General features: G+C 39.6%; 1 protein-coding gene across 1 annotated transcript; it reads right to left on the reverse strand.

Moving 5' to 3' along the window:
• Positions 1–6,250: 6,250 nt before the first annotated feature.
• Positions 6,251–26,208, reverse strand: LOC127220755 (SHC SH2 domain-binding protein 1-like). The gene is made up of 13 exons (XM_051182677.1): positions 26,103–26,208; positions 22,738–22,902; positions 22,132–22,247; positions 20,039–20,247; positions 17,818–17,910; positions 16,629–16,859; positions 16,345–16,516; positions 15,941–16,061; positions 12,907–13,038; positions 10,824–10,942; positions 8,254–8,340; positions 7,719–7,854; positions 6,251–6,585 (listed from the first exon to the last, which is right to left on the reverse strand). Exons 1-13 carry the CDS (start codon positions 26,206–26,208, stop codon positions 6,251–6,253), a joined length of 2,022 nt encoding a protein of 673 aa, XP_051038634.1.
• Positions 26,209–27,352: the final 1,144 nt, after the last annotated feature.

A 27,352-nucleotide genomic window follows, 5' to 3' on the forward strand; every position in this document is an offset into this window, starting at 1 on the left:
TAAAAGAAAAAATGATAACACCTGAATTTTAGTTAAAGAGAAATAATTGAGGGTTTATAAAGTAACTTTTTTTTTTTTTTTTTTTTTTTTTTTTTTGGGGCAGGCAAATTCCCAGAGTGCAAAGAAATGAATCCATAGCCTTTTATCAAATGTGTGATAAGGGAGACATAGAAATAGAGTTGACCACAAGTGAGTTTGTAAATCAGAAAATGATAATGTCTAATCACAGGGTTTGCTTCCCGTTCTGAGTTGGAAATTAAGTCAACTGGCAAAAGGATTCTAATATAAGGTCCAATGAGGTGGATGGAGTTAGGGTAATTCCCCCAAATGGGCATCAGTACACAGTAGTCCAGCAGGCAGGCAGGGTGCTGGAGAAATATTCAAGCGTCCTACATCCTGTAGGCAACAATAACTGTTAACTATCACTCACACCGAGGGAAGCTTGAAAAAAAAAGACCTCCAAGCCTGCCCCCACAGTGACACACACTTCAATAGAGGAGGCCCAGACTCAAGGTGTGCCCCCCCCCCCCCAGCCTCTCAGTCTGGACTACAGGCACGTGCCATCCAGCCTCCTGCGAGACTACACTTCTTCCAGCAAGGCCACGCTGCCTAATCGTGTCACTTCCTGTGAGTTTATTGAATGGGCCAAATAAATTCAAACTGCCACGCAGCTGTTGGACTCACTTGGTTGTCTCAGTTTGCTCAGGAAGCAAGTCGACACTCCCTAGAGTTGCAAGGAGTGGAAACAGAGGGAAGGCCTCTGTTTTCTTTCCTGTTGCTTTTCATAGCCAGACAGGAGGTGTCTTTTTTGTAATACCCACTGCTCTGCCTACTCGGAAGAGCTCCAAACTATACTGGACCTTGCACGGGAACTCAGTTCACATTAGCTGTACATGGGATGTGTCTTTCCCATGGGAACGGGCCAAGCAACATTTAGGAGAAAACTAACTTGTGTCTGTGGAACAAAAAAAAAATTGTACTAGGATAGGAGCCACACCCTTGCACTATGCATGCTAAGCAGCACTCCACCTCTTTAATCCTTTTTTATTTTGAGGCAGGGAGTGAATAAGTTGTTTTCAACTAATGACCCTCTCTTCCCAGCCTACCAAGGGGTGGGGATTTACAAGCTTTCGTTACTATATAGCTCTTGAGCCAGAGTTTTACTACATTGCCAAGGTTGACCCTGAATTTCTGGCCTCAAACAATCCTCCCGACTCGCTTAGTCTCCAACTGGACTACAGGCTCCCAACTTCAAATCATAGATCTCAGAATGTCAGTGCCAGGAGGGGAGTCAGAAGCAATGCTTACTCAAACCCCTTCTATGACGAAGAACAACACTGAAATCACAGACTGTCCCATCCTTCCCTTTAGGTCTAGCACCTGGGATTGATAGCTCAAAATGGCTCTACTCTGGGGCTGTGGAGATAGATGGCTCAGGGGTTAAGAACACTGATCCTCTTAAAGAGGAACCACTTTTGGTTCCCAGCATCTAGATAGAGGTTCACCACCGCATCTGCTACGCTCTTCTGGCCTCTCTACATGTGTGGATGCATGTAAGTATAGAGAAGCAAACACGCACAAAATAAGGACAAATCTTTAAAAAATGAATGAATGAATGAATGAATGAATGAATGAATAGAGGAGGCTCTCATCCGAGCGGGAATGTCAAGTCTGTCTGTATCTGTGATCTGAATGTATGTGTTTAACGGTCCCTGTACGCGGGCAGAGCATGAGGACAACTCCCCTTTCCTCCCTTCAAGGGTGACCATGTGGCAAGAAAAACTAGCAACTGCTAATAACACACGCTGTGTCTTTCTTATTGAGCATAGCTATTGCTGCGCCTATCAATTTTGCTTATGGAGACGCAAAACCCAGTCAATGCCCAATATGGGATGGTTAATATGACAAGGGGCAAACTGCTCAAGAGTATTGTAAACATATCGCCCCCCTTTAAAGCTCAGGGGACAACACTGAAGGAGGGCAAGGAGAAATGCTGAGTCCAAAGGAGAGGGCTGACGTCATGACCAGCAATCATATCACAGAACGCAGCGATGACTTTAGCTCCATAGAGTTATGGCAATCTGAAGTCTAGGGTAACGGGAATCGTGCCATTGACACTTTGATACAAGAGGTGGAGTCAACTGACCCTTACCTAGGATATTACATACCTTTTCTTTTCCTCCTGCCCCACAGCTCTAAGAGATCTGTGCAAAGGGGGTGGTATTGTTTGAATATACACAAGGCAGAAGTGGAACTCGATAAAATAGCTTTCACTCATGATGGGGTGGGTCTGGGCAGTGATGTAGCTCTTTTGGGTCATCTACACAACTGTTAATTCCTTACTTGTTTGGAACCATGACTTTGGTCAATTGTCACTAAAGATTTGTTCACATCTCCCCATGGGAAAAAAAAAAATATGCAAAAATTAATGACACATACGGCCTTTCGACTTATATGAAATACAAAAGAAAACAAAAAAAAGAAAAAAGAAAAAGCCAACACCATCTACTGAAAACCAATCAGAAGGCTGAGGGTTTTGATTGGTAGAGTGCTTGCCCAGCACACCCAAAGTCCTGAATCACCTAAAATAAACAATAGTGTTTGTAAGTCAGCGGTGTTAGCATCTGGGAGGTAGGGGTGGGAGGATCGGAAGCTCACGGACATTAAGGACTCCACGGTTTTTAAACCAGCAGAGGTACACATTATTACTGTGGTCTTAATAAATAGAAAAGGTTGGGGGGAGGGAGGGGGCAGGATGTTTGAAGAGAGGAAGAGAATGATTAGCACACTAACAGTGAAAGACATGCTTTTTCTTATTAATCATTTATGTCCAATCCTGGCTCTGAATAATTTCTGCTTCAAGACCTATAAGGCGTTATTTAGATGTTATTTGATGACATTTCAATATAAAAATGTATCCCATCCAAGCTAGGTATGGTGGGCAATGTTTAAATCCCAGCACTCAGGAGGCAGAAGCAGGTGGGTCAATATGAGCCCGAGGCCAGCTTGGTCTATACAATGAGTCCCTGGTTAGAAATGGCTGGGTAGGGTCCTATCTCGAACAAGCAGAGGAACACTGTACCCATGACATCTACTGCACGCATGCTTGTTTTGTCCTCACCGCTTGCATCTCCGTTCTCCTCCATTTTCAATGCTAACGCGTATTTACAAGAAAAAGTACTAGCAGACAATATGGGAGAGCTGTGCGTGTCAGAAAGCACCACTTTTCTAGATGAGACATCTCCAATTATGTTTCTTTTTTTGTGAGGGAGGCCAGGAGGAACGCTGGGTATTGAACCTGGGGTATGGGCACTACTGGGCATGTTGGTTGGGCTAACGCTCTACCACTGAGTTACAGCTATGGCCATCTTGTATGCTTTTCTGGCTTTCTTACAAAGAAACGCTTTCTATCCAAGGTATGTAGTTAGTTAGAAGTAAATACACAGTTTACACAAGCGCAAGAAAGTACATATTGTTGTCCAATAGGAAAGGAAGATAGGAGGGACTAGGAGACAAGGAGGAAATAGGAAGTAGTAAGGAGCAGTCAAGATGGAGAGTCTGAAGAAAGCAGTATGTCGCTGGCTCCCCGGTAAGAGAAATACATAGATCAGCAGAAATGGGTTAATAATTAAGATAGAGCTAGCCGATAAGAAACTAGTAACTGGCCAACAGGATAATATCAAATACAGAGTCTCTGTGTGTTATTTGGGGCTGGCGCGGCGGGACAAGACCAGGCGGCGGCAGGCGGAAGAACCGAACGCCTTACAAATGGCGCCCACGTGGTTAATAAGAACTTCCACTTAAAATTTAAAAAAAAGCTTAAAAACAGGTTTTAGAAACAAAAGAACAGAGACAAGCAAGGTTTCTTGGTAGCAGCATTTTTCTCAGTTGAACTCTGCTTTGCTAGAGACAAGCAGATATTCGCGCTGCTCCTTTAAGGGAAAATTCCTTACTTTGAATAAGTGGCAAAAAAAAAAAAAAAAAAAAAAAAAAAAAAGCACAGCTTTTAAATAACTCTGCTAACAATTTATTGGTGTGTATGAGAGATGGCAATGGCAGTGACCACATCTCCAAGCCGGCAGCATGCTTTCTGGGTGGCAGCGCTGTCCAAGGCGGTGAGCACAGCTTTCCGTGCTGGCGGTAAAAGTACCCGCCACCATCTTTGGTAAACCGAGGCTGACACAGCTATGACTTTGATTTTAACAATGTTGTTGTTTAACAGATAAAGACTCATGGCCAGAAAAAGATAAAGATTTACAGTAAAGACAGATTCACATTAAGAAAATGTGCTAAAAGTTTACAGTGTGTTTTAAAAAAAATACATAGGCATATAAAAAAAAAAAAAAAAAAAAAAAGATGAAAAGCTCAGAGAGAATCTGGTTACTGTATGCTATTGTGTTGTCTCTACATTGTTTGACTGCTGAGAAAATAACAACAACTGATAAAGGAAATGCTGCTGGATTAATTCAATTTATATATTTTAAAAATGCTTTGACTCCAACATTTAAGTTTAAGGACAAGTTACTGGGGAAAAGGATTTCTATTTTTTGTTTCCACAGAAAAGGAAAAGCTGTGGATTCCTTCCACACTAATGTGGTTTGAGCAAGCCAGACCCCCTGAAACAGAGTACCAGGTGATCCAACATTCAAAGCAGCTTGAACAAAGCAGCCTCGCAGACTACAACCAGGATTTCTGTGTCTTCTCACGATCCCCCATGACAGTGCCCCCTGTCAGCAGGAAGTAGTTTGGAAAGAACGACGCCCCAATTCCCAAATATTGTTTATAAATGTTTGTTTTCATTTAAATGGACTTGGTTATAAATGGTTAATGATCACAACCAATGTCTTTTTAAAGGTAAAAAGGGAATTATGGTATAGATAGTTTTGGAATGGATTTTCATTTATTGATACAATTTAAGGTCAATTTTGTGATATATATTTCTCCTCTTGTTTAAGTATTGTTTAGAAATGTAATGTATAATTCAATACAGATTATAGATAGTATCTATGATAGTCAGATATAGTTAAGTTAGTTAAGTTTTCTAGATATACAGAGATGTATTTGAGATGAATAGGCATTCTTCAAACATTTCAAAAACCTACAGAATATGGCATTTAAAATGGTTTAGGGTTTTCGTGACAGTGAGACATAATTGCTCTTGGCAATACCACCTGAAACAGAAAGGAAGATGGACATTGAAGAAACTCGTTATGGAGTTTGCTTTCAAAATGGCAAGACTAGCCATGTGGACAAGATACTGCTCTTGTCTGGACTGTTTGACTTTATGCTGTATAAACTGGACATGCAGGACCCACAGAAAAGTGACTGCTGATTCAAGATGGACATTGCAACAGAGTTCCTGCTTCATGGAAGAGTCTGCGAGACAGTATGCAGGGCACAGAGTAAAGTGACTGATAAACTGCCAATACAAGAAGACAGTTTAAAGTTTCCCGTGTTGCTGAAGAGTCTGCTAGACACACTATGGCCTATGGGCTAAAGATGGAAGATTACAAAAGAACCTTGGGTGACCAGGCAGTGAGTTGTCTCTGTCGTTTCTAGAGCTTATATACTATCCTTCTGTGGTCTTTGAGGGAGTTGAAGACAGATAGTTATGGTTATAGTTTTCCTTAGTCAGGATTAAAGATAAGTTACATATAGGACTTTAGACTCACAAAGATGGAATAGATGATGAAATAGTTTCTTAAATCTTGATAAATGTTAATGGACTAAATATTGTTAACTGTGATTCTTAACTGTTGTGTTATATATTTTACTATGCTAAGGTTAAAACCCTTCTTTTTATTTAGACAGAAAAGAGGAGATGATGGGAGATGTCATTCTGTATATGTTTCTCATACTGGTTAATAATAAAGCACTGTTGGCCAATAGGAAAGGAAGATAGGAGGGACTAGGAGACAAGGAGGAAATAGGAAGTAGTAAGGAGGAGTCAAGATGGAGAGTCAGGAGAGAGCTGGACGCCAGCCGCCTCCCCGGTAAGAGAAGGCCATGTGAAGATACATAGATCAGCAGAAATGGGTTAATAATTAAAGGCAGAGCTAGCCGATAAGAAACAAGTAACCGGGCCAACAGTATTGTATCAAATACAGCGTCTCTGTGTATTATTTGGGGCGGGCGTGGCGGCGGAACAAGAGCAGGCGGCGGGCAGAAAAACCGTACTCCTTACAACATATTACAAGAATATACAGCCATGAAGCAAATGAAGTCAACTACATAAGCAGCATGATTCTTCTTAGGACGTGTTCAAAATACAACGAAATATGCCAAAACCCCCTTTGCCATTCCGCTTAAACTGGTTTCCCGTAATTTCAACAAATATCTCCTCTGACGTTATGTTGCCCTCAGCTTCTATGATCACAGGTTTGCTCAATCTTTTCTTCACCTGGCCTTTTTTCGTGGAAGTAGGAAGTGGTTCGGTTATAGTTTCACAGCTTCCCTTAGCTTGTTCAGAAAAGTCATCTGTGGCAGAATGCTCCATTTTGTTAGCAACACCCTGAAGCCTTTCTTCCAAATCTAATCCTTCTTCAGTGGCATCCACCTCTCTATTTTCCTGGATTGTATTATTGTCTGTGGAAACAAATTATAATAAAGTTAAATATACAGTCTAAACCAACAGAGGGGCATTTCTGACACAATCTATTTAGACTCAAGTATTTTCTACCAAGAGTTTATAAACAGGATTTTACTAATTCTTTACTATAAGACTCTCAGTGAATCTTCTTACAAAGTTTCCTGACACTAACAGGGTCACCAACTTTAAACTACATTTACCTTCTTCAACCTAGAACTTCAGTCACTGGACAGACATTTTCCTGGACATTTACTATCTGCTACGCTCTGCACTGGGAGCTAGTATGCAAAGTATAACGTTTTTTTTTTTTTTTTTTTTTTTAATTTTCTTTCCTAGCTGGGTTGACGAAAAAGGAACTCAGAAATAGGAATTAGTTTCTTCCACCAGAGCTTCCCGGTCAGATTCTCTTCAACAGACATCTCAATTTTACCTTGCTGCATCCTGAGTGGAATGGACCCTGAATGATGATAAGGAGGCCTAGTCTTTAAACTAGCCTCACGATTTCCATCACCACACCAATGCTTTTACACTTCTTTATGTCTCATATTTTATTTAAAAAAAAAAAAAAATCACAAATTTCCATTGTGTGCCAGAAAAGGTGGTGGTTACTTTTACCCATGCATGAAATTTTCTCATCCATAAAATTTTCCATCTTTCATCCTTCACAAATACCTACAGAAGCCACTCTGTTTTTTGTTTTGTTTTTGTTTTTTTTTTTAAACACACTTACAAGAAGACAAGTCAAATCTGAAAGCTTCTTCTTTCAAGTTTAGACTCTACAATGGCATCACCGAACTTCTGTATCTTAATGACCAAGCATATTCAATATGTTTTTGTTGTTGTCTTGTTTTGAAAAGTAATCTCTGACTCTCCGTAGCTAGGTATGACCTTGTGGTCTGATCTTCCTTCCCAAGTGTTGGGACTAGGCCTGCACTTTTGTGCACGTTAGGCAAGCACTCTCAAGTCGAGCTAAAGTGCCAGACTTCCGGCAACAATTTTTAAGGAAGCAGAAAAACTGAAGTTGTCACCAGAATTTATTGCTGAAATACTGTGAATTAGATGTAATTTTGTATTCAATAAATAAGTACATTTAAATATTTTAATTAAATTATTAAATATATCATACCACTAAGTTCATCTTGGGCATTTTCCTTTAGGTAGCGGGCACCTGTAGGCGTCACCACAGCAACTCCATAACCTTCATTGTTATGTAGGATGTTATTTATCAGAGAAATTTTGGGATCATAACAATCCGTAAGTAAGCCCTGTGACATTGAAAACAGTTGTGTTAAGGAATTGTCATATTACGCAAGTTTCATCAATTCTCTACCGTTTTCCCACACTGCTCAAAAAAATGGAAGTCAAAAGCTATGTTAGCAAGTCGTAGCAGTGAGCTCAAAGTGTTGCTGTCATTCATGCAGATTTAAAGATGACAAAAGATTACTGGAAGATCCTGGAACTCACTCTGTAGAGCAGGCTGGCTCCCTAGTGCTCGGATTAAAGGTGTCATCCAACAACTACCCAGCTACCAGAAGATTTTTTAATCACTATTAGTGTTCATAAAATATATGTATTATTTATACACGGCATGAGAAATAAACATAACTTTTTTAGGCAAAATCATTGTAAATTTTAGAGAGAGGGGGGAAAAAAATGTTACCCACCTTAACGAGAATCCCTTCCTTGCAGTGATGGATCTCGTTGTCAGTCAGTGTACACTCAGTCTCAGGATATATTTCTATACCGGCCCCCTATAAAATATGAGGTACCAGCTTTAGAAAATCTAGAGTAGGGGCTATTGAGATGGCTGCTCTTCCAGAGTATACAGAGGGTTAGTTAGTTCCTTGCACCGGTATGGTGGCTCACGTAACACAAGCAATAAAAACCCAGAAACAGATATTGGGGTTCAAGCTGAAAAGATCAGAGAAGCAAAGCCATTTCTCACCTCTACCAATACTCAGATTGAAGTTGAAGGGGTGATGATGACATGCTCTGATTGCATCTCTAAACTGTACTGCTCTCTCCACTAGAATCCTAGACTGCTGCCTCTTCCATGTTGCTGGAGATAAATTTGTCTAAAACTGACTGCTTCTCTTCCTTATCTACCCTCTCTCCACCCAGCCATATCACTCATGTTTCCATTGCCCTAGTGCTAGAATTAAAGGCATGGGATTCCCAAGTGCCATGATCACCTTTGTGTGAGCAGATCCGTCTGCCTCTGTCTCCGGAGTCCTGGGATTAAAGGTATCTACCACCACTGCCTGACCTCAATGGCTTTGTGGCTAGCTTTGCATTCTAAAACCCCCAGGCAAACTTTATTAAATCATAAATCATAATCTTTTAGTCCAGTTTGACGGATCAGACACCCTCTTCTGGCCTCCAGAAGGTATGTCTGAGCACCAGGATTACATGTGATGCACAGACATACAAGCAGGCAAAACAGTCAAATACATGCAAATAAAATAAATATTTAAAAAGACACGATTATATAAAGGCTTAACTACTATAACTTCTTAGCTTTTCAGACAAGAAAAACACAAATTATACTTTTTTTTTCCCCCCTGAGACAGGCTTCTCTAACAGTTCTGGCTGTCCTAGAAAACTTGCTTTATAGACCAGGATGGCCTCGAACTCACAGAGATCCACCTCCCTCTGCCTACCAAGGGCTGGGATCAAAGGCGTGCGCCACCACCACCCTACAAAAAAAAAATACACTGTTTCAAAGGTAACTTTTATTAGGTCTTCCTTTTACATGTCTTTATTGTGTGGGCCTACATAACTTCACTCACCCTCTGTCTGTGTGTACACACAAGCCATCGTGTTATTTGTGGAAATCAGAAGACAACTTGTAGGTGTTGGTTCTCCCCTTATATCATTTTGGTTCTCAGACCAAAACTCAGGCTTTCGTGTTTTAACAGCAAGCATCTAAACCACGGAGTCATTTTACTGGCCTCGAATAGGCAATCCTAATCCATATGGTTCCTTTACTAAAGTGCCTACAACGCAAGCATGAAATGTGTGGATCCCAAACACACGCATAAAAAGCCAGGCAGAACAGTGTGAACCTGAAACTCCAGTGCTGGGAGGACAGAAAGGAGGGCCACTGGATTTCATTGTCTCGACAAACTAACTGAGCTCCAGATAACGTGAGAGACTCTACTTTAAAAAAAAAAAAAAAAAAAAAAAAAAAAAAATTACTTAAAAAGTCATTGAGGAAGATACTCAATGTCAACTTCTGTCTTATATATATGCACAAGTACACACACACACACACACACACACCAGCATGCACATAAAATATATACACTTATAAAGATACACATTGCAAAAAGTACAAAGTGAAACACTTAATGCTTATTACCCATTTTCATTGTAAACATACCTATGCTGATGATATCAGTATATTTATTTAACAATTTTGTTGAAAGATGTAGTTATTTAAAACGATCACTATTTCAATAATTAGATGGAGATAAGCATTTAAATAGACAAGCCCAGGGAAGGGGTCTCATCCTCAGGGAAGCCATCACATGGCCCTAACGCATGCTCATATAGGCAGCAATAAATGATGAACAGAGGGGTTTTAAAACAGAGAGCCAATGAGGTTGGGAGGAAAAGTGCTAGAGAGGTAGGGGAGGAACTGGAGAGAGAAAAGGAGGTGCATATGTGTATGCATGCATGCATGCATGAAATTCTCAAGCACTTAAAGCAACAGCTCCAATTGTTAGAAAGAAATATTTAAGAAGTTATGATCTCTTAAAAATATTCTAAAAATTATTTACGTGTACTGTGTGTACGTCTGTGTAGGAATGTGCACAGGTGATTACAGAGGCCAGAGTCCACAAAAAGGGCGTCAGATCCTCTGGAGTAGGAGTTACAAACGGTCCATAGTCTGCTGGCAAGGTCCTCTCCAAGAGCAGTATGTATAATGCTATGCTCTTAAGCACTGAGCCACCTCTCCAGTCCCACCAGGGAATAATCTTAAGGGTCTATACTTCTTAAGGTTAATCTATCATAGGGAAAGACTATCATTTTCCCTCACAGTGCCTCGTTTATAAAATGCTACAGAGGTCTTATGTTTAACGACTACCTAAATTTTAGATGACTCGGAGATTATTAATGTCTAAATTCTGCTTGAAAGAACAGATTTACATCTTGGTATCTTACTTGCTTGACTTATTATTTTGAACTAAACACCATAATTACTTCTTCCCAAAGAAAGACAAAGCAGTACCTTGGCGCCATATACAACTGAGTTCTTCATGAAAAGTTCTGCTGTTGTGTGTACTATGACTCCCGTAGTTTCACACTGCAGTACACAGTTCTCCAGTGTGGTCTTGCCACGCCAAATCCCTGTTCACAAAAATATTCATTCAACTACTTTAAGCGATATACCAGTTATCAGAACACAGTTTACAGCTAACATTAGATGTTGTGATAACTATTTATAAAAATATCTCTCGAGACACAAAAGGCAACCTTTTTTTTACTGCCCTTTGCAGCCAAGTTAATGTGCGGAGATCATTTAAGACTATGTATGTACTTAACCTATACTGTCGGGTATTCAGCCTCTTTGAAACATAAGAATGTTTCTTACAACACCGTGGTCTCTTAGGAGTTCCAAATGCAAACAATTAGCCCACACCTTTTTCCTAGAGCCGAAAGGCTTCCTGCTGAGAAGAGTAAACTCACAATCACCCATGCTGTTGGCGATTTAGATCACTTTTCCCTACTCCTTTATTTACATATGGAGAATTAATACGATTTGCTTGTCCAGGGACCACTCTTAATAAAATAATCAAGCACATGTCTCATGAGATCAAGAAAGAAAACCAGTAAGTAGAGGTCATTCAGGTGTAAGAATGACACGATTTTTATTCAATAAGTATTTCTATAGGAAGGATGTTCTCAGAGGGGGAAAGCTACAACTTTTATCAGGGTTATGATGAAGGTTAAGATGGCTGATATTTCCAAAACGGAACGGAAAAGTAGAACGTCCCTACATACTGTGGGGATTTAGATCATACTCAGACAATGGGACATTTTCAGAGTAATATTTAAATTTTGTAACAAATTCAAATTACCAAGCAGTAGCTACTTTTGAGTTATTTTCTAAAGACTAAAAGCAATAAACAACTGGCTCAATGGGTAAAGCACTTGCTAACTATGACGACCTAAGTTTAAATGCCCAGAACTCAGACACAATAATGCACACAGGTAATCCTAGTGACCCTATAATGTGACGAGAGGGAGAGGTAGTAGACACAAGAGAATCCCCCAGAAGATCCCAGGCAAGCTAACCTGGCATAAACAGCAGTTAACAACAAAGAGACCCTGCCTCTAACAAGGTGGAAAATGATGACTGACACACAAGGTTGTTTTCTGACTGTCGCCCCAGCCCCCAAAATGGTAGGTAGGCAGGCAGGTGCACGCGCATGCGCACGAATAACTTCAAGAAACAAACAATAAAAACTGTGTGTGTGTGTGTGTGTGTGTGTGTGTGTGTATGTATGTATGTATATATATATATATGTATATATATATATATATAATATTTTTATTATTGCACCAATGAACACCTTTGCTGGGTACCCTGGAAATACAAGAAGAACCTTGAAAGCAGGTGGATACATAGCCTATAAAACAAATACTATAGCAATGTGTTGGACTTTTGGGTGTGTCTATAACAAAGTTTCTCACACAGGCCTCTGGTATCTGTACAGCATGTATCAGAACAGCATGGTATCTGATAAAATCTCCTCAGAAATGTTACAATGCAGAGAGGCATAAAGGAAAAAGAATCGAAGAATCACATGTACAAGGGGCACATGTTCTAGCAAGGAAGAAGAGTACAGAGGTATCATGTTCATTCTTATTATAAGCACATACTCTCAGGGGAACTGATCCGCTGCTCCATTCCTGAGGATAGAGTCCCAGGAATCTAATTACTTACTACTAGGAAAAATGCCCAAAGGGTTCCATCACTTTAACACTGTTATACTAGTAGTATTAGGTGTAGTGAAATATGCCTATCAAGTCAGGGATCAGGAGGCTGAGGCAAGATTGCCATTTGTCATGATGGCTAGGTTCAGAGTGATAGATAGCCCGTCTCAAAAACCAAACCAAACCACCACAACAAAAGACTAATTGAAAAGAAACAAGCTTTCAAGAATTAGCTGAGTAATTTTTCACTATGAGGGCTCATAAATGTGTTGCACCAGTGTTTACCAGCCATCCATATATTCAAGTGGTATTAAACTGCATCTCCCAAGAAAAGTCAACTTTTCTCTCAAACAAATAATACACCAGATACTTACTTAACATTCCTTCCACAGAATCATGCTGAATAAATTTTATGCTTGAAATTTTAATTTCCATACCCTTGCAATCCACAAAAGGACCTCCTTTGCCCTTCTTTTCTATGACAATGTCATCTGGTAAACCATATCCTAAGAAAGAGAGTAAAACACTTAAGTGAAGAGGATTGCCTACATACGGAATGATTAAGATGATCTAAATGTCTAACAACAAATGAATGGACAATGAAAGTCAAGCAGATATGCACAATGGAATTTCATACAGCCATAAGGGAATGAATGTACAAAACCTGCAGGATAATTAATGGAAGTATTAAACCAAGCAACCTAGGCCCAGAAAGAGAAACTCATGTTTTCTTTCTTGTCTACGTAGTTTCAAAATTCAGATTTTTTTTTGTTTTGTTTTTTTACTTACAATGTAATTCTCTAGAGAGGCAAGGAGGAGGCCATGGACATGGACACCAGAAGCACTAAGGGAGGAGGTAGAAAGCCAGGAACATGAAACTGGAAGGATTAGGTTTGGGCAGGGATATGGGGGATAAGGTGAAGATGGGGAAAAGGAGAAAAAAAAAAAAAACTAAAGAAGCATGAAAAAAACTATACAGAAACAGTACTTTATAAAGGGAAAAAAAAACTTAAAAAGAATTTAAATTAGCCAGGCAGTGGTGGTACACACCTTTGATTCCAGCACTTGGGAGGCAGAGGCAGGGGGATCTCAGCGAGCTGGAGGTCATATTGGTCTATAAAGCAAGTTCCAGGATAGCCAGAGCTGCTACTCAGAGAAATCCTGTCTTGAAAACCTCAAAAGTCCCAAAACCAAAAATAATTTAAATTAAAAAAAAAAGTTTGAAATGGAAGGACCCTCATGTATGGATAATGATGCCCAAGGCTCAGGAAACATTACAGAAGCCAGGGCATCAAATAATTTACAAATCAGAAGATTGGATAAGAGTATCATGAACTGCTGCCATCCATCCATGACATGGTCACTGCAACCATGAACAAGCAGCATTTTTGGATACCTATGCAAGACTGAGCTCTTCAGCTTCCCATCATGGATACATGAGATGTTCATGAAACCTCATTCCATCCTGAGGAGTTAGTGATCGCTAATGGTTGCTGGAGAGGAGGGGTTATCTTTTTCCATAATGGTGTAGTCATTAAGGTACTAGGTAGGAAGGAGTGGTTCATATGGTAAAGAGAGGTGATACAAGGTAACGAGAGGACAAATAAAAGCGTAACAGAGTATACGTATATAAAATTGTAAAATGAGAAGGAAAATAAGCAATGTTTTGGCTTGTTTTAAAAATAGTCCTAATAAAGTTAAAGCAATAATGAGTTTTAAAAAAAAAAAGTATCACTATTTATCAAAAAATAGCATGTTACTGACGAATGAAATCCAGATATAAATCCATGCAGCTACAACCAGTTGATTTTTAATAAAGGTGCCCAAAATATCCATTGTAGAAAAGGCAGTTCCTTTAACAGTGTGCTTTTTTAGAAAAAGATATATATGCGTGTAGAAAAATGAAACTACATGCCTGCCCCTTATCCTGGATGGGGGGGGGGGAGAAATCCTAAATAAATTAAATGTCTAAACATAAGGCCTAAAACTCTGAAAGTGTTAGAGGAATAACAGAAAATAATTCAAGAAGTATGCATAGGTAAGGATTCCATGTATTCAAGGAAATAAGACCAACAAACAATAACTTTGCCATCATGAAATTAAAAAGTTTCAGGAAAAGGGTCTGATTAATTGAGGTAAAATGTACCCTTTAAAAAGGGACAAAATATTCTCCAGCTATACATTCAAAAGAGGAGGGCTGATTTCTTTGAGCTCAAGGCCAGCCTGGTCTATAGAGCTAGTTCTAGGACAGGCTCCAAAGCAAAACCGATAAACCCTGATTCAAACCCCTGCCCACACTTCCCCACCCCCCCCCAAAAAAAAAGTCCCTCAAAAAATTAAAACAAAACAAGGAAGCCAGTGAAAAAGGAGGCCATGAAACTGAATAAATAGAGAATGCTCAAAGAAGAAGTGCAAATGGCCAATAAATTGCTTTAACCTATTTCACATTCGTAGCTATTAGGGAAATGCAAATTAAATATCACCATAGTCAGAATGACCATCATTAAGAAAATGATTGACAAATGCTGGTGAAGATGTACAGAAAGGGAAAAAGAAAAAAAAAATTTTTTTTTTTTTTTTGTCCTCTGTGTAGCTTTGTACCTTTGTAGTACCAGGCTGTCCTTGAACTCACAGAGATCTGTCTGCTTCTGCCTCCTGAGTGCTGGCATTAAGTGTGCCACTACCACCTGGCTGCAAGAAAAATTCTTATTCATTATTAGTGGAAATGTAATATGGACTATGGAAATCATATCCATCAAATGATAGTGGATAATGAAGTTGTGGTACGTAGACACAATATACATATTGCGGTACATATATACAAAGCAGTTCTAAAAAAGAAAATATGAAATTATAAAACAAACAGGTGAATGGAAGTAGAAATATTAAGCGAGGGAATCCAGATTCAGAAAGATAAACACCTCATTTTCTCACTTATATGTGTACCCTAGTTTCTAATTTTTTATGTATTTGTATTTAGATGAGAAGGGATGCATGTATGTATGTACATGTCACAAAGGGAGGGATGTGAGAAATAATCAAACACAGGTGATATGTAAGTAAAAGGGGAACACTGGGGATCAAAAGGTTAAAACGGGGGTAGGGAAGCAAGGAGATGAGAGGCAGGGGTTGTAGCATGGGTACACTGAAACTGAACATGTATGAAGGAAGCCTGCTACATTGTAAGATAAATAACAAATAAATTCTCACACACACACACACACACAAGAAATAGATCTATCTGCCGGAACCTATACTTGTTCCTAATAGTGTACAATGTAAATATCCTTAAGGTGTCAATGCACCTCACTTGCAATCAGATGGGTTGAATCATGGAGTTAATCAAGATCGCTAACTTACTGTTTACTTATTATGAATGAAAGTTTGGTTACGATACTCCATACTCACCTTCCAATTCAATAGAGTCAGCTATGGTGCAGGTACCGTGAACCACATAATGGCCAGGACAGATAATAACAGTGTCACCCTCATGGCAGGCATTTATAGCAGACAACATATCACTATGGAACTAGAAAACAACATATTATATAAATATACATCCCCCCCACAGCCACTTAGGTATTACTTTAATCGCCTTCATGTGTCATGTAAAAAAAAATCATCTTTTTTTAATAGTGCACTTAGCCCAGTGTGTGCTTGTGCATTGCGTTCACTGAAAGAGAACAACAGTGCTCTTACTAATTGGATCTCACAGAAAACCAACTCCAGAAACTTCCTGCAAACGCCTTGTAGAATTGATGAAAATTTGGAGTTAATCAAGAGCAGTCACATAGAGTAATAATTACTTTTACCTGAATTTCTGTTTCTTCTTCTTTGCAAGACTCCTCACAAAATCTGTCCCTAAACAGAGACCGCAGTAGACCTGTCTTCATGGTGGAGGAAACCACATGGGTAACCTTCTGGCCATTTTGACGAGTGCCCTTGGGTTTCATGACAAAGTTGTCAGGATAACCGAAAAGATATCTTAAAAAAAAAATAACAACAAAAACAAAACAAAACAAAACAAAAATCATCAGTTCTCACTAACATAGCTAGAAAGATATGCTAAATAATTAAGAATAATAAGAACACATACCTCAACAAAGGATTATCAAAGAGTTTTAGGTGCCGTTTCCAGAATTCAATGTCTGAAAACAAATTTAGCCCTTCCATCAGCATCTTTGACTGCTCAGCATAATTAGAAGTTGTCAAACTACTACTCATCAGATTTAAATATTTGATGTAACTGAATTCACATTCACCCAAAACATATTGGTAGTAATGAACATGTCCTGAGGGAACTCGATCTTCAAGTATATCATAATACCTGAAAGTTTAAAACCAAATTGAAAATCCATTCTCTTTTCCAGAACATTTTCCAATCATTAACATGTGATTTAGTCCCCCCCCCCCCCCCCCCCCGAGACTTTAGCTTATTTTACCATTAGTGTTAGCACTCTTTTGTGCTATCTGAGCAATACTGAGGATCGATTCTTAAGGTACTATCTCAGTTGAATATTATTCAGGGAACGGAATATACAAGAATAAGGGTCCCAAACGTATAGGTGTCAAGGGGGGAATGGAGAGGAATGAGAAACAGATTGTTGTGGCTAGGAGGACTTTCATAAACTGATGACTTATTCCAAGCAACTTTATTAACAAGTAGAGCATCTTCTATACTGCTTGCAAGGGGCCAAATGGCCAAGGTCAGCAGAAAGCTAAATCAGATGTTGGCAAAGAAAACAGAGGGACTCCTCATACCTTAGGACTGATAACCACAGTGCTTAAGAGCGGAAAGCCAGGTTTCCAGCAGCCAAAAGTAACTCTTTCAAGCCTCTGGAATCAGCCCCACACTGGGATCTTGCCAAGTTTGCCTCAAGTAAGGACACACAACTAGAGTTCTCTATTCCCCTTTCCTTTTCATTGGGATCTCTGAGGATGCCCTGGGTTGGTCCAGATTCCAACAATTCAGATTTACAAGGTTTTAACCTAGATGTTTTTAAAATTCTACTTTTAAGTTAAATTTAGTTCTTAAGTAGAGCCAGGCATAGTGGCACACAGGCCCTATTACCACAATACTAGTGAGAATGAGGTAGGACAATCACAAGTTCAAAGCCAAGTTGGCCTATAGAGTCTATCTCAAAGCAAAACAGAAGTGTTCTCTCTCTCTCTCTCTGCAGGTTGTATGTTTTCCCCTACAAGGTTTATTTAATAAATTGTCATGATCGCACTACTTGTACATGAGAAGCTCCTGTATACCTACCACATCAGTAATAAATACTTACAATCTCAGTCGAGGTTCAACACATCGGACAAAATAGCCATACTCATCCTCCTCTTCTTCATCCCAACCTCTCCAAATGTTTTCGTAGAAAAACCTGCAAAGAAGCTTAAGCTATAAGCTACTGGCTCAAAAGGTGGGTATTGTGGTTTGAACATGATATGTCCCCCATAGGCTCATGTGAGTGAACACTTGGTCTCCAGCAGGTAGCAATGTTTCGGAAGGTTCAGACATGTTTAGGGGATGGAGTCTTGCTGAAAGAAATACTGGGCACAAGGCTTTATAAGGTTTTATCATAGCTGTACTTGCAGTCATTTCTCTGCTTCCATTCTACCTATTCAAGTTTTGGGGATGGCATCATACTGCTGCTACCTTGCTTATTATGATGGTCTAGGTTCCTCTCTGGAGCAGTAAGATAAAAGAAACCCTTTCTTTGGTTGTTTTTGTTGAGGTATTGTGTCGTATAACAATAGTATATAAAACTTTAGTTTTATAGATCAGAAAGGTATTTTATGTTTTAAGCGCTGGAATTCTGGAGAGGTAAAAGATAAAAAGGAAATCAAAGAAGTCCTACCAACCAACAAATCAAGTACACATTATTTTCTAAGATAAGTCAATATGGGGTATTTGCTACAGCTGGAAAGTCATAAAGGCCCTCAAGTCAGTAAGTTTATCTACAATATTGTAATGCTGTTGTTAAAGTGATTCGTTCTTGTTTTTTCAAGGGGGTGGGATGGGGTGAGGTTTTTTTTTTTTTTTTTTTTTTTTTTTTTTTTTTTGGTCTGTCTAGTTTTTTTTTTTTTTTTTTAAGATAAAATTATAATCTGTAGACCAAGCTGGCTTTGAGCCCCTAATTTTGCCTCTACAGGTGTGTATCACCAGCAGCCCTGGCAAGATTTCCATTGTATAACAACTATTTACTGATGGCAGTGTCATTTGTTTAGGCAGTAAAGAAACTGGGGTTTAAATGTTGTTTTAAATGTATTATTCCAGGTGAGATGCTGACTTTGCCAAAGGATTGATGTCTAGTGGGCAGATCAATGTAGCCTTTCCCTCTTCCGGGGACAAGGGATAAAGATATAACAGACAGATATTAATCTAAGACTTACTGTTTTTAATTAAAGCAGTGAATGAGATGATGCAGGGACTTCATATATAGAGAGAGCATTAGATCCCAACCATGGCTACACATTACAGTCCCCTGGTATACTGCCAAGACTTTTATTTCCTACTTGGGTGGTGGTATATACTTTTAGTCTCAGTCCTTGGCAGGCAGAAACAAGTAGGTCTCTGTGAATCTGAGGTCAGTATGGTCTACATATTAAGTTCCAGGTCAGCAAGGGTTATATAGTGAGTCCATCTCAACAAAAACAACAACAACAACAACAACAACAACAAAAAAAAAACTTAATCAAAACCAATAAATCAGATTCTCAGAGGGAAGAGAAACATCTGTATTTTCTTTAAAGCTTCCAAGACATTAACATACTATGGAAAAATTTCCAAACATATAATAAAAGAAATCACAGACAATATGAATAGCAGCTTCAAAATTTATCAATTCACAGGTAATTTTTTCCCATTTCTACCAACTCACTTACACCCCTTCTCTTCTATATCATGTTCATACTTGATTAGTTTTTACACCAATCTCAGATAAACTATGTACTCATTTTTAGCACGTATTTTTAAAGCGCTTCTGCAAACTTTAAATCCCTTCCATGTAAACTCCCAATTTTATATGCTCTTTCAAATTCACTTGTAGTATGTTGGTCAAATGCCTTCCGCTTTTCCACCTGGTAAATAAATTTCATATCTAGCTCAATTATCTATACCAACACAGTATCAGGTACTTATGTATGACTCACTATGCATCTCTTCCAGAGATTATCTTTTTTTTTTCTTTTTTCCATCTTTTATTGAGCTATACATTTTTTTCCCCACTACCTGCCGCCTATGCTCCCAATTTACAGAGTTTACTCTTTCAAAGCAGAAACCTAGGAGCCTCAGCCTCCCAAAGGACTCATACATCACCTTCCTAGATGCTTGAGTCCAGCTGCTCTGGACTTGGAAGTGATGACAAGATTTTCCTAGGGTGTGGATGTGCAAAGGTAAAGACCTTTCCTAGGGTTTACAAGGACTTACACGACAGAAAAGGACTGGAATTACTTCACTTAATTTACAGTTTTGACCACAAGGTTACATTCATCAACATCCCTTTCTACCTGACATGCTCAATTGCAAGTGCTTTCTGGTGAGTTTCCTGTGAATCATCCGACACCACCCATAACTCCTGTAGAGGCCGCTGAGACTCGTCCCGGTCCAAAAACCCCTTCATATCGTCCAAGGTATAATCACAACACTGGGATTCATAGACAAATGGTTCTGAAAGTCTCACTACTGCCTTCAAGGCTGAAAAGTTCACGTTTGTAACCTGAAATTCAAAATGATGTTACCCAGAATCAAAACTATAACATATAAAAAATACGATTTATAACCTAGTCCAGTCACTTTCTACCTCTCCCATCCTGTGCATATGACAGTTTCTAATTTTCAAGGACCCAGAAAGAAGTTGTTCAAACATTTCAACATTACTACTACTACTACTACTAGTACTATTATTATTATTATTATTATTATTATTATTATTATTATTATTATTGCCCCTTATATTTATTTTGCTGTACCTCTGCTTTCTGTCTTTAGTACAAAATTTCATTGTATTTTTAATTTTTTTTTCTTATTTTACATATCAATCCCAGTTCCCTCTCCCTCCCATCCCCCACTGCCCCCTCCTCCTCCCATCCCATTCCCTACACACTACACAGGGAGGGAGAGGCCTTTCAGGAGGGATCATCAAAATCATTTAGAGTATGGCCTATGCCTTCCCACCTGTGGTTTTAAAGATGGTTTTATTTCTCCCCTTTGGACTTTCAGCTAATTCTGTTTGTGAACTCTTCATTAGTGGGTAATCTCTTCATGTATTCACATAATCTTGCATTTTCTTATTCCTTGCTTCCCTTGTATTTTCTTCTTTTTCCAGCCTCTCTCCTTATCTCATTAACTTAACAATATACAGATTAACTAACTCTAAATAATTTTTAACTTCAAAGCACATTCTCCATGATGCATTAGTGAACTTTAATCAACTTTAAGTATATTTCTATATCTTCTAAGGTCAGCGTTGAGCTAGCATAACTGTTCTCACTGAGTGGCAGTGGAAACTAAAACCTCAAGAGGAAGCTGTCCATGTAAGATCTCTAAGTAAAACCAGAGCACTTATCTAACCAACAGGTGTGCAAATTTCATCACAAAATACACAAGCAGGTGGGGAAAAAAAAAAACTGTCAGGATGCCTCCAAAATAACACAATTTTCAGTTACTAAAGTCAGACACTAAAATATATAAAATGTCAGATGACAATGTCAAAAGTTTACTGGCATAGGTTTGTATTTATACATTTGTGGTAAAGAACACAGAGAGTTTGGCAAGGCTCAGCAGATAAAGGTGCTTGCTGCCACGCTGACTGCCTGAGTTCAATGCCCCGGATCTGCAAGGTGGAAGGATAAAACTGATTTCCACAAACTGCTCTGACTTCCCCATGTATGCATTCACACATGCGAGCCAGCACACACACACACACACACACACACACACACACACACACACACACACACACAATGAATAGATAATATGACTTTGTAACAAAGAAACAAGAAAAGAGATCATGAAAAGGGAGGAAAAGATGTTAATGGGGTATAAAATGGAGAGGATAACTTCACATGACCTGTCATATCTACATAACCCCAACTGGATGGCATTCCCCTACACATGGAATTGGGGTGGGGGGATGGGAGGGGAGGGTGGTTAGAGTCCAGGTGAGAGGGAAGAGAGGGTAAATGGGAGAGAGGGAGGGGTGGAGGGAGGAAGAGGGAATTGGGATCGACATGTAAGATAATAAATAAAAGAAATGCTTTGACTCCAACAAAAAAATAAATAAATAAATAAAAATAAAATGGAGAGGATAAAGGAACACAATGAACAGAAAGCGGGAGCTGAAAACTAACTTGGGGGAGGGAGGGAACCATGTAAAAGGGCTTTGTGGGGAGGACAAGAAATGAGAACAAAGTATGTCATAACATGTATGAGGATGTATTATGAAAACCATCACATATAACCTCAAAAATGTCCAGCGATTGATTCCCCAGGAGGATTAAAAACAACAATCCGATTAATTCAATTCAGGACCTGGAGAACAAAAAGTCAGAAACACAGAGAAAAGCTTGGTAAATGCTTCCATTAAGATAATTCAACTTACCTCAACAAGCACCTCAAACAGCTCAGTGCGCCAGACTGCACACCATCCAGATGGCTCAAGGACCTTTTCCAAGAAGCTGGCTATGAATTCCTTTACCTCAGAGGCCTTACAGTTAACTACAAATTAAGAATTGGAAAAGTATAAATGAGAAGAAGTTAATACATTGACCTGAATCCATTTTCTCAAAACAAATGGCAACCCGAGGACAATCTACTTACAAAATAAAACTGTGAAAAGACCCCCCTGAACATGGGTCTCAGAGAGAAGGCCTGGGCAGTCTAAGGCACCTCAGACAGTGGAAGCAGGATGTATTCCTGGTGCACAAAAGGACCTTGCGAGCACATTCCCCATGGAGGGATACTCCCTTAACCTCAAGACAGGAAGGAGAGAAGGCCTAGTCCCTACTCCAAATGACTTGACAGAGTTTAGATGACCCCTCCTGGAGAGTATCAGGGTGGGGTGGGAAGGGAGGGTGGTGGTGGTGGGGGGGGACATGAGAGGGTAGGAGAAAGGGAGAGAGGGAAGGAGAGGGAACTGGGTTTGATATGTAAAATAAAAATAAAAAAATAAAGTATAGTTAACAAAATATTTAAAGAACTTTCTCACCTAAAATGTAATCTTGATAGGCTCTGCATCTCTCATCAAACGAAAGTTCATTTGTTTGGATAATCTGTGGAATTTTTTTTCCTTCTGGCACAAGAGTGTTTACAGTAGCACCTGGCGTGGTATGACAACTTGGATCATTGCACGGATCTGCATCCTTGTATGAACCTAAAACAATAATAAATAATATGACAAACTCAACTATCTAGTTATTATATAGTCCTCCTATTTAGATAATCCAAACAAAATAAAAATAAGGATCCTGAGGACGAATGCCCTACTTAACTTCCCATGATCCGTAATGTCACTAGTTATTAAAGCTTAAACATCTTGAAATCTAAATTTTACTTCACACAACAACCAGTTAGGAAAATTCAGATATTTTTGTTACTACCTGTGATGATTCTGGAAGCCACACAAGTTCTCTTTCAAAGGTAACAGTTATGATTTCCAAAGACTTTCATTTGCAAGAGTCTAAGCCTGTGTGGGGATATGTATACATGAGTACATATGGCCAGAGGCATTAGAACTCCCTGCACCTGGAGTTACAGGCAATTCTAAGTCACCCACTGAAAAAACAGTACTCTCTCTAGGCCCAGCGGTTAAAAACATGGACTATTCTTGCAGAGAACCAGAGTTCAATCCCTAGCACCTGTGTGGCTGCTCACAGGAAATCAAATGCCCTCTTCTGGCCTGTGAAAGCTGTTGCACGTACATGGCATGCATGAACCCACACAAGCACACATGTATCCCTGGGAAAATTTTACATTAATTTCTACAAAATAGCAATGGAAAGGAACAGCATTCCTACACTCCTTCTCCATACGAGTGTGGAGACTTTTATTTTTCTACACTATGAGACTATTAGTGACCCCTCAACATATAGAATGAGATCCTTGATTAAGACAACGAGGTAGATTTCTAATTCCAGTAACTCTGTGTAAGGCAACTAGTAGAAAATGTAAATCACTTTAGACATAAGCTATGTGTCATTAGTTTTCTAAGCTATGATAAGACACTAGCATACCTAATCCTATGTAATAAGATTTTTATTATTATTATTTTTTGTAGGCAACGTGGACAAAGTGATTACTAAATAAATAATGCTAGTTAGTGGTAGCTCTTAAGACTTGGCAAAGTGCTTTCCTGAGGTCTCAGGGAAGGTGGGTGAAATTTCTACTAGTCTTTCTCCCCTTTCCTTCCTTTATTGCCTCTTTCTGTTTTCTCCTTTCCAGTTTCTTGTCTGTGAGGCCACCAGGATTATTGACTAATGTATACCCAAGGGTCACAGGAGGGTTTGAATGACAATGGTTCCCATAGTCATATATCTGAATGTTTGGTTACCAGTTGAAGGTCCATTTAGGAAAGATTAGAAGGTGTGTCACTGCTGCATGAGGTGTCACCTATGCTTTGAGGTCTGCCCTCTCTCTCTCTCTCTCTCTCTCTGCGCCTCCCCCTCCCTCCATTGTGAAAATGTACCACATTTTCTTCATCCAAACTTTGGTTGAGGAATATCTAGGTTGTTTCCAATATCTGATTGTTTGTTTATTAAACAAACAAAAACTCCCAAAAGCACTACAAACACAGTTGAGCAAGTGTCTTTAGAAGAGGATGGATTGTCCTTTGGGGGATATGCTCAAGATTGGTGTACTTAGATCTTGAAGTGGATCTATTCTGTTCCTGAGAAAAAGCCATATTGACTTCCATAGTGGTTGTATGAATGCACTCCCACCAATAATGGAGGATTGTTCCCTGAGGGCCCCTGCATGGACCCCTGAGGCACCTTGAGCAAGCCTGAAGCTGGTGGCTGGAACTCCTTGCCCCAAGGCTGTTGTTGGTACTCTTCCTGTTTTGATAACACACCTGGTGAAAACACACACCTTGTAGGGAGGAGCTAAGCCTAAAATTCCTGTAATTTTTCCACTTTGCTTTAAGTCAGTATTTAAGTCCGCTCTTTCCCCCTCAATAAACGGTATTCGGCATTTCTACATTACCATTGAACGAAGGACCCGCTGTCTTGCCTTTATTTCAATCTCTAGTCCTTCGCCAGATTCTTGGAATAGATGGTAGCCAGGGCGCTACAGCTCCCCTTGCTCCAAAGCTCATGAGGATTTAGGTATGGAGCAAGGGGAACAACATGAACATGCTTTCAACATTTGTTTTCCACAAACTATAAACAGTGAATTTCTACATACATTACAGAAACAAACAAACAAACAAAAAACAAAAACAAACAAACAAACAACTTGGTAATCTACAGTGTTTCTGCTGTAAGACGATAAAAATCACATGAGAGCTGGGTGGTGGTGGCACAGGCTGTTTATCCCAGTACTTGGGAAGCAGAGTCAGGCGGATCTCTGAGTTCAAGACCAGCCTGGTCTGAGTTCCAGAACAGACTCCAAAGCTACAGAGAAACCCTGTCTTGGAAAAAACAAACAAAAACCAAAATAAAACAAAAATAAGAAAAAAAAAAAAAAAAAAAAACCAACAAAACCACCGGAGATAAAAACACAGCATCACTAAATCAATCAAAACAAAAAAGAGAGAGAGAGAGAATGACTAATTCAGTGCCCTTATGTTTTCTCACCTTAACAGAAGGGATTCCACTACACGTTGTACCTGAACATGTTGATATAAACTAGCTTTAAGAAATTAACGAGGAAGGGGAGAAATTAACAGGGTCCGGCATGGTGTTTCAGACCTTTAACCCCAGCCAGTACTTGGAAAGCAAGAGGCAGGTGGAAGTCTGAGTTCCAGGCTGGCCTGGTCTACACAGTGAGTTTCAGGTCAGCCTAGGCTGTGTAGAAACCCCCTCCTTAAAACAAAACAATACAGTAACTGGGAAGTAGCTCAGTGGTAGAGTACTTCCCTAGCATATGAAACAACCTAAGCTGGCAAATAAAAATTAAATTGGGAATAGGATTTCCATGGCCAAATACAAAGAACTTGAGGGTTAGAAGGACTGGCTCACTTCTATTACTGGATTCTACTCCAAACCAACTGTGCAGACTGTGGGCATCATCTGTCCTCAGTGCATGGGACAGATATTTACAGCAGAGTTAAGCTTGTTTTCTAAAAGTGAGAATGTAGCTCATGATCACTTAGTTGCAGGTTAAAAAAAAAAAAAAAAAAAAAAAAAAAAAAAAAAAAAAAAAAAAATCTTGGCCCAACACACAAATGAGTACAAAGCTCCCTGTGTTCTTTCGATTTGCGGGATTCCTGGCCAGATCCCACTCCCTCTACTCTCCCGAAGCTGACTCAAGAGGACAGGACGGAGAGCCTAAGGTGGCAACAGTACCTCCTGAGTCAGAGTCGTGAGTGGGTGCAGGTTCCCACAGCCCTCCCAGGACAGCTGACGACGTGCTCACCTTCCTGCCGGGACTCGGGATCCTCCTGGGCCGCCGAGGTGGGGCTCGCAGGAACCATAACTCCAGGCTCCAGAAGTACTGTACCTTGCAGCAGTTCTCCAGACATTACAAATGAATGCAGGCGCGGGTGGCGGCTGCGCACCAGAAGCTATTCTTAGGCTTCCTGCAACTACCCTGACAGTGCTTCACCACCACCTAGCTCATGGGCTGACTGAGCTGGACCAAGCTCCTGGACTGGTCTCTGGTTTAACCAACCAACAAAAGGAAGTTCAATGTTGATATAAATTTGAATGATTTCTCGAAGCAAACAAACAAACAAACAAACAACAAACAAACAAACAAACAGAAAGGGAGCCTGGATGTTGAAAATACTAGAAAAGACAATTAAAATGAGATGAGTATGATAACGCTATCTTGTTTTGACTACATGTTTTGTTTGATTAGAGAGTTCTCAGCCCAGTCAGCCTTGGAAATACATATAAAATTTCACTGGCCTTGACAATTGTCCAGATGTATTAACTGAGCTTGGGCACCAAGAGATTTTTCAGAGGCCCCAGGCTGCTCTTGGCCTGGCCTTCACCAAAAAAAAAAAAAAAAAAAAAAAAAAAAAAAAAGGGGGGGGGGCCTTAAATTAAATTTTTTTATCAACTTATTTTGTAATTTTCCAATATCAGTTCTTCCTCCCTGGAGAATCTCACCCAATAATCCAGTGTTAGAAGTACTGTCACGGCTACAACCAATGAGGAAGAAAGTCCAGTGCTGCTTATGGAGCTAAGGAAACTGAGAAAAGTAACATTTCAGGGTTGTAAGTCTCCCTCCCTCTCTCTCTCTCTCTCTCTCTCTCTCTCTCTCTCTCTCTCTGGATAATAGGCAACCACAAAACCCAACTGAAGTTAAGAAAAAAAGAACTTTGTATAAAATATAAAAATTTAGTACATAACCAATTAAAGTTTCTTCTATAACAAAATATATGAGGAGACATAACTTTTTATTGAAAATGTAAACTTAAGTTCTTCCTTCTTAAATGTTTATCCTTTTTATTATTTTTTCTTGTTTTACATATCGATCCCAATTCCCTCTCCCTTCTGTACACCCTTCCATCTTCCCATGGACCCGCAGACCCCGTTCCATCCCATTCGCCACCGCTCCACAGCTAGGATGAGGTCTTTCAGGAGGGATCATCAAAATCTGTCAACTCATGCTGGATAGGGCCTAGGGCCTCCCTCCTGTCTCTAGGCTAAGGGAGTATC

The sequence above is a fragment of the Phodopus roborovskii genome, unplaced genomic scaffold (assembly GCF_943737965.1).
Source record: "Phodopus roborovskii unplaced genomic scaffold, PHOROB, whole genome shotgun sequence".
Taxonomy (NCBI): domain Eukaryota; kingdom Metazoa; phylum Chordata; class Mammalia; order Rodentia; family Cricetidae; genus Phodopus; species Phodopus roborovskii.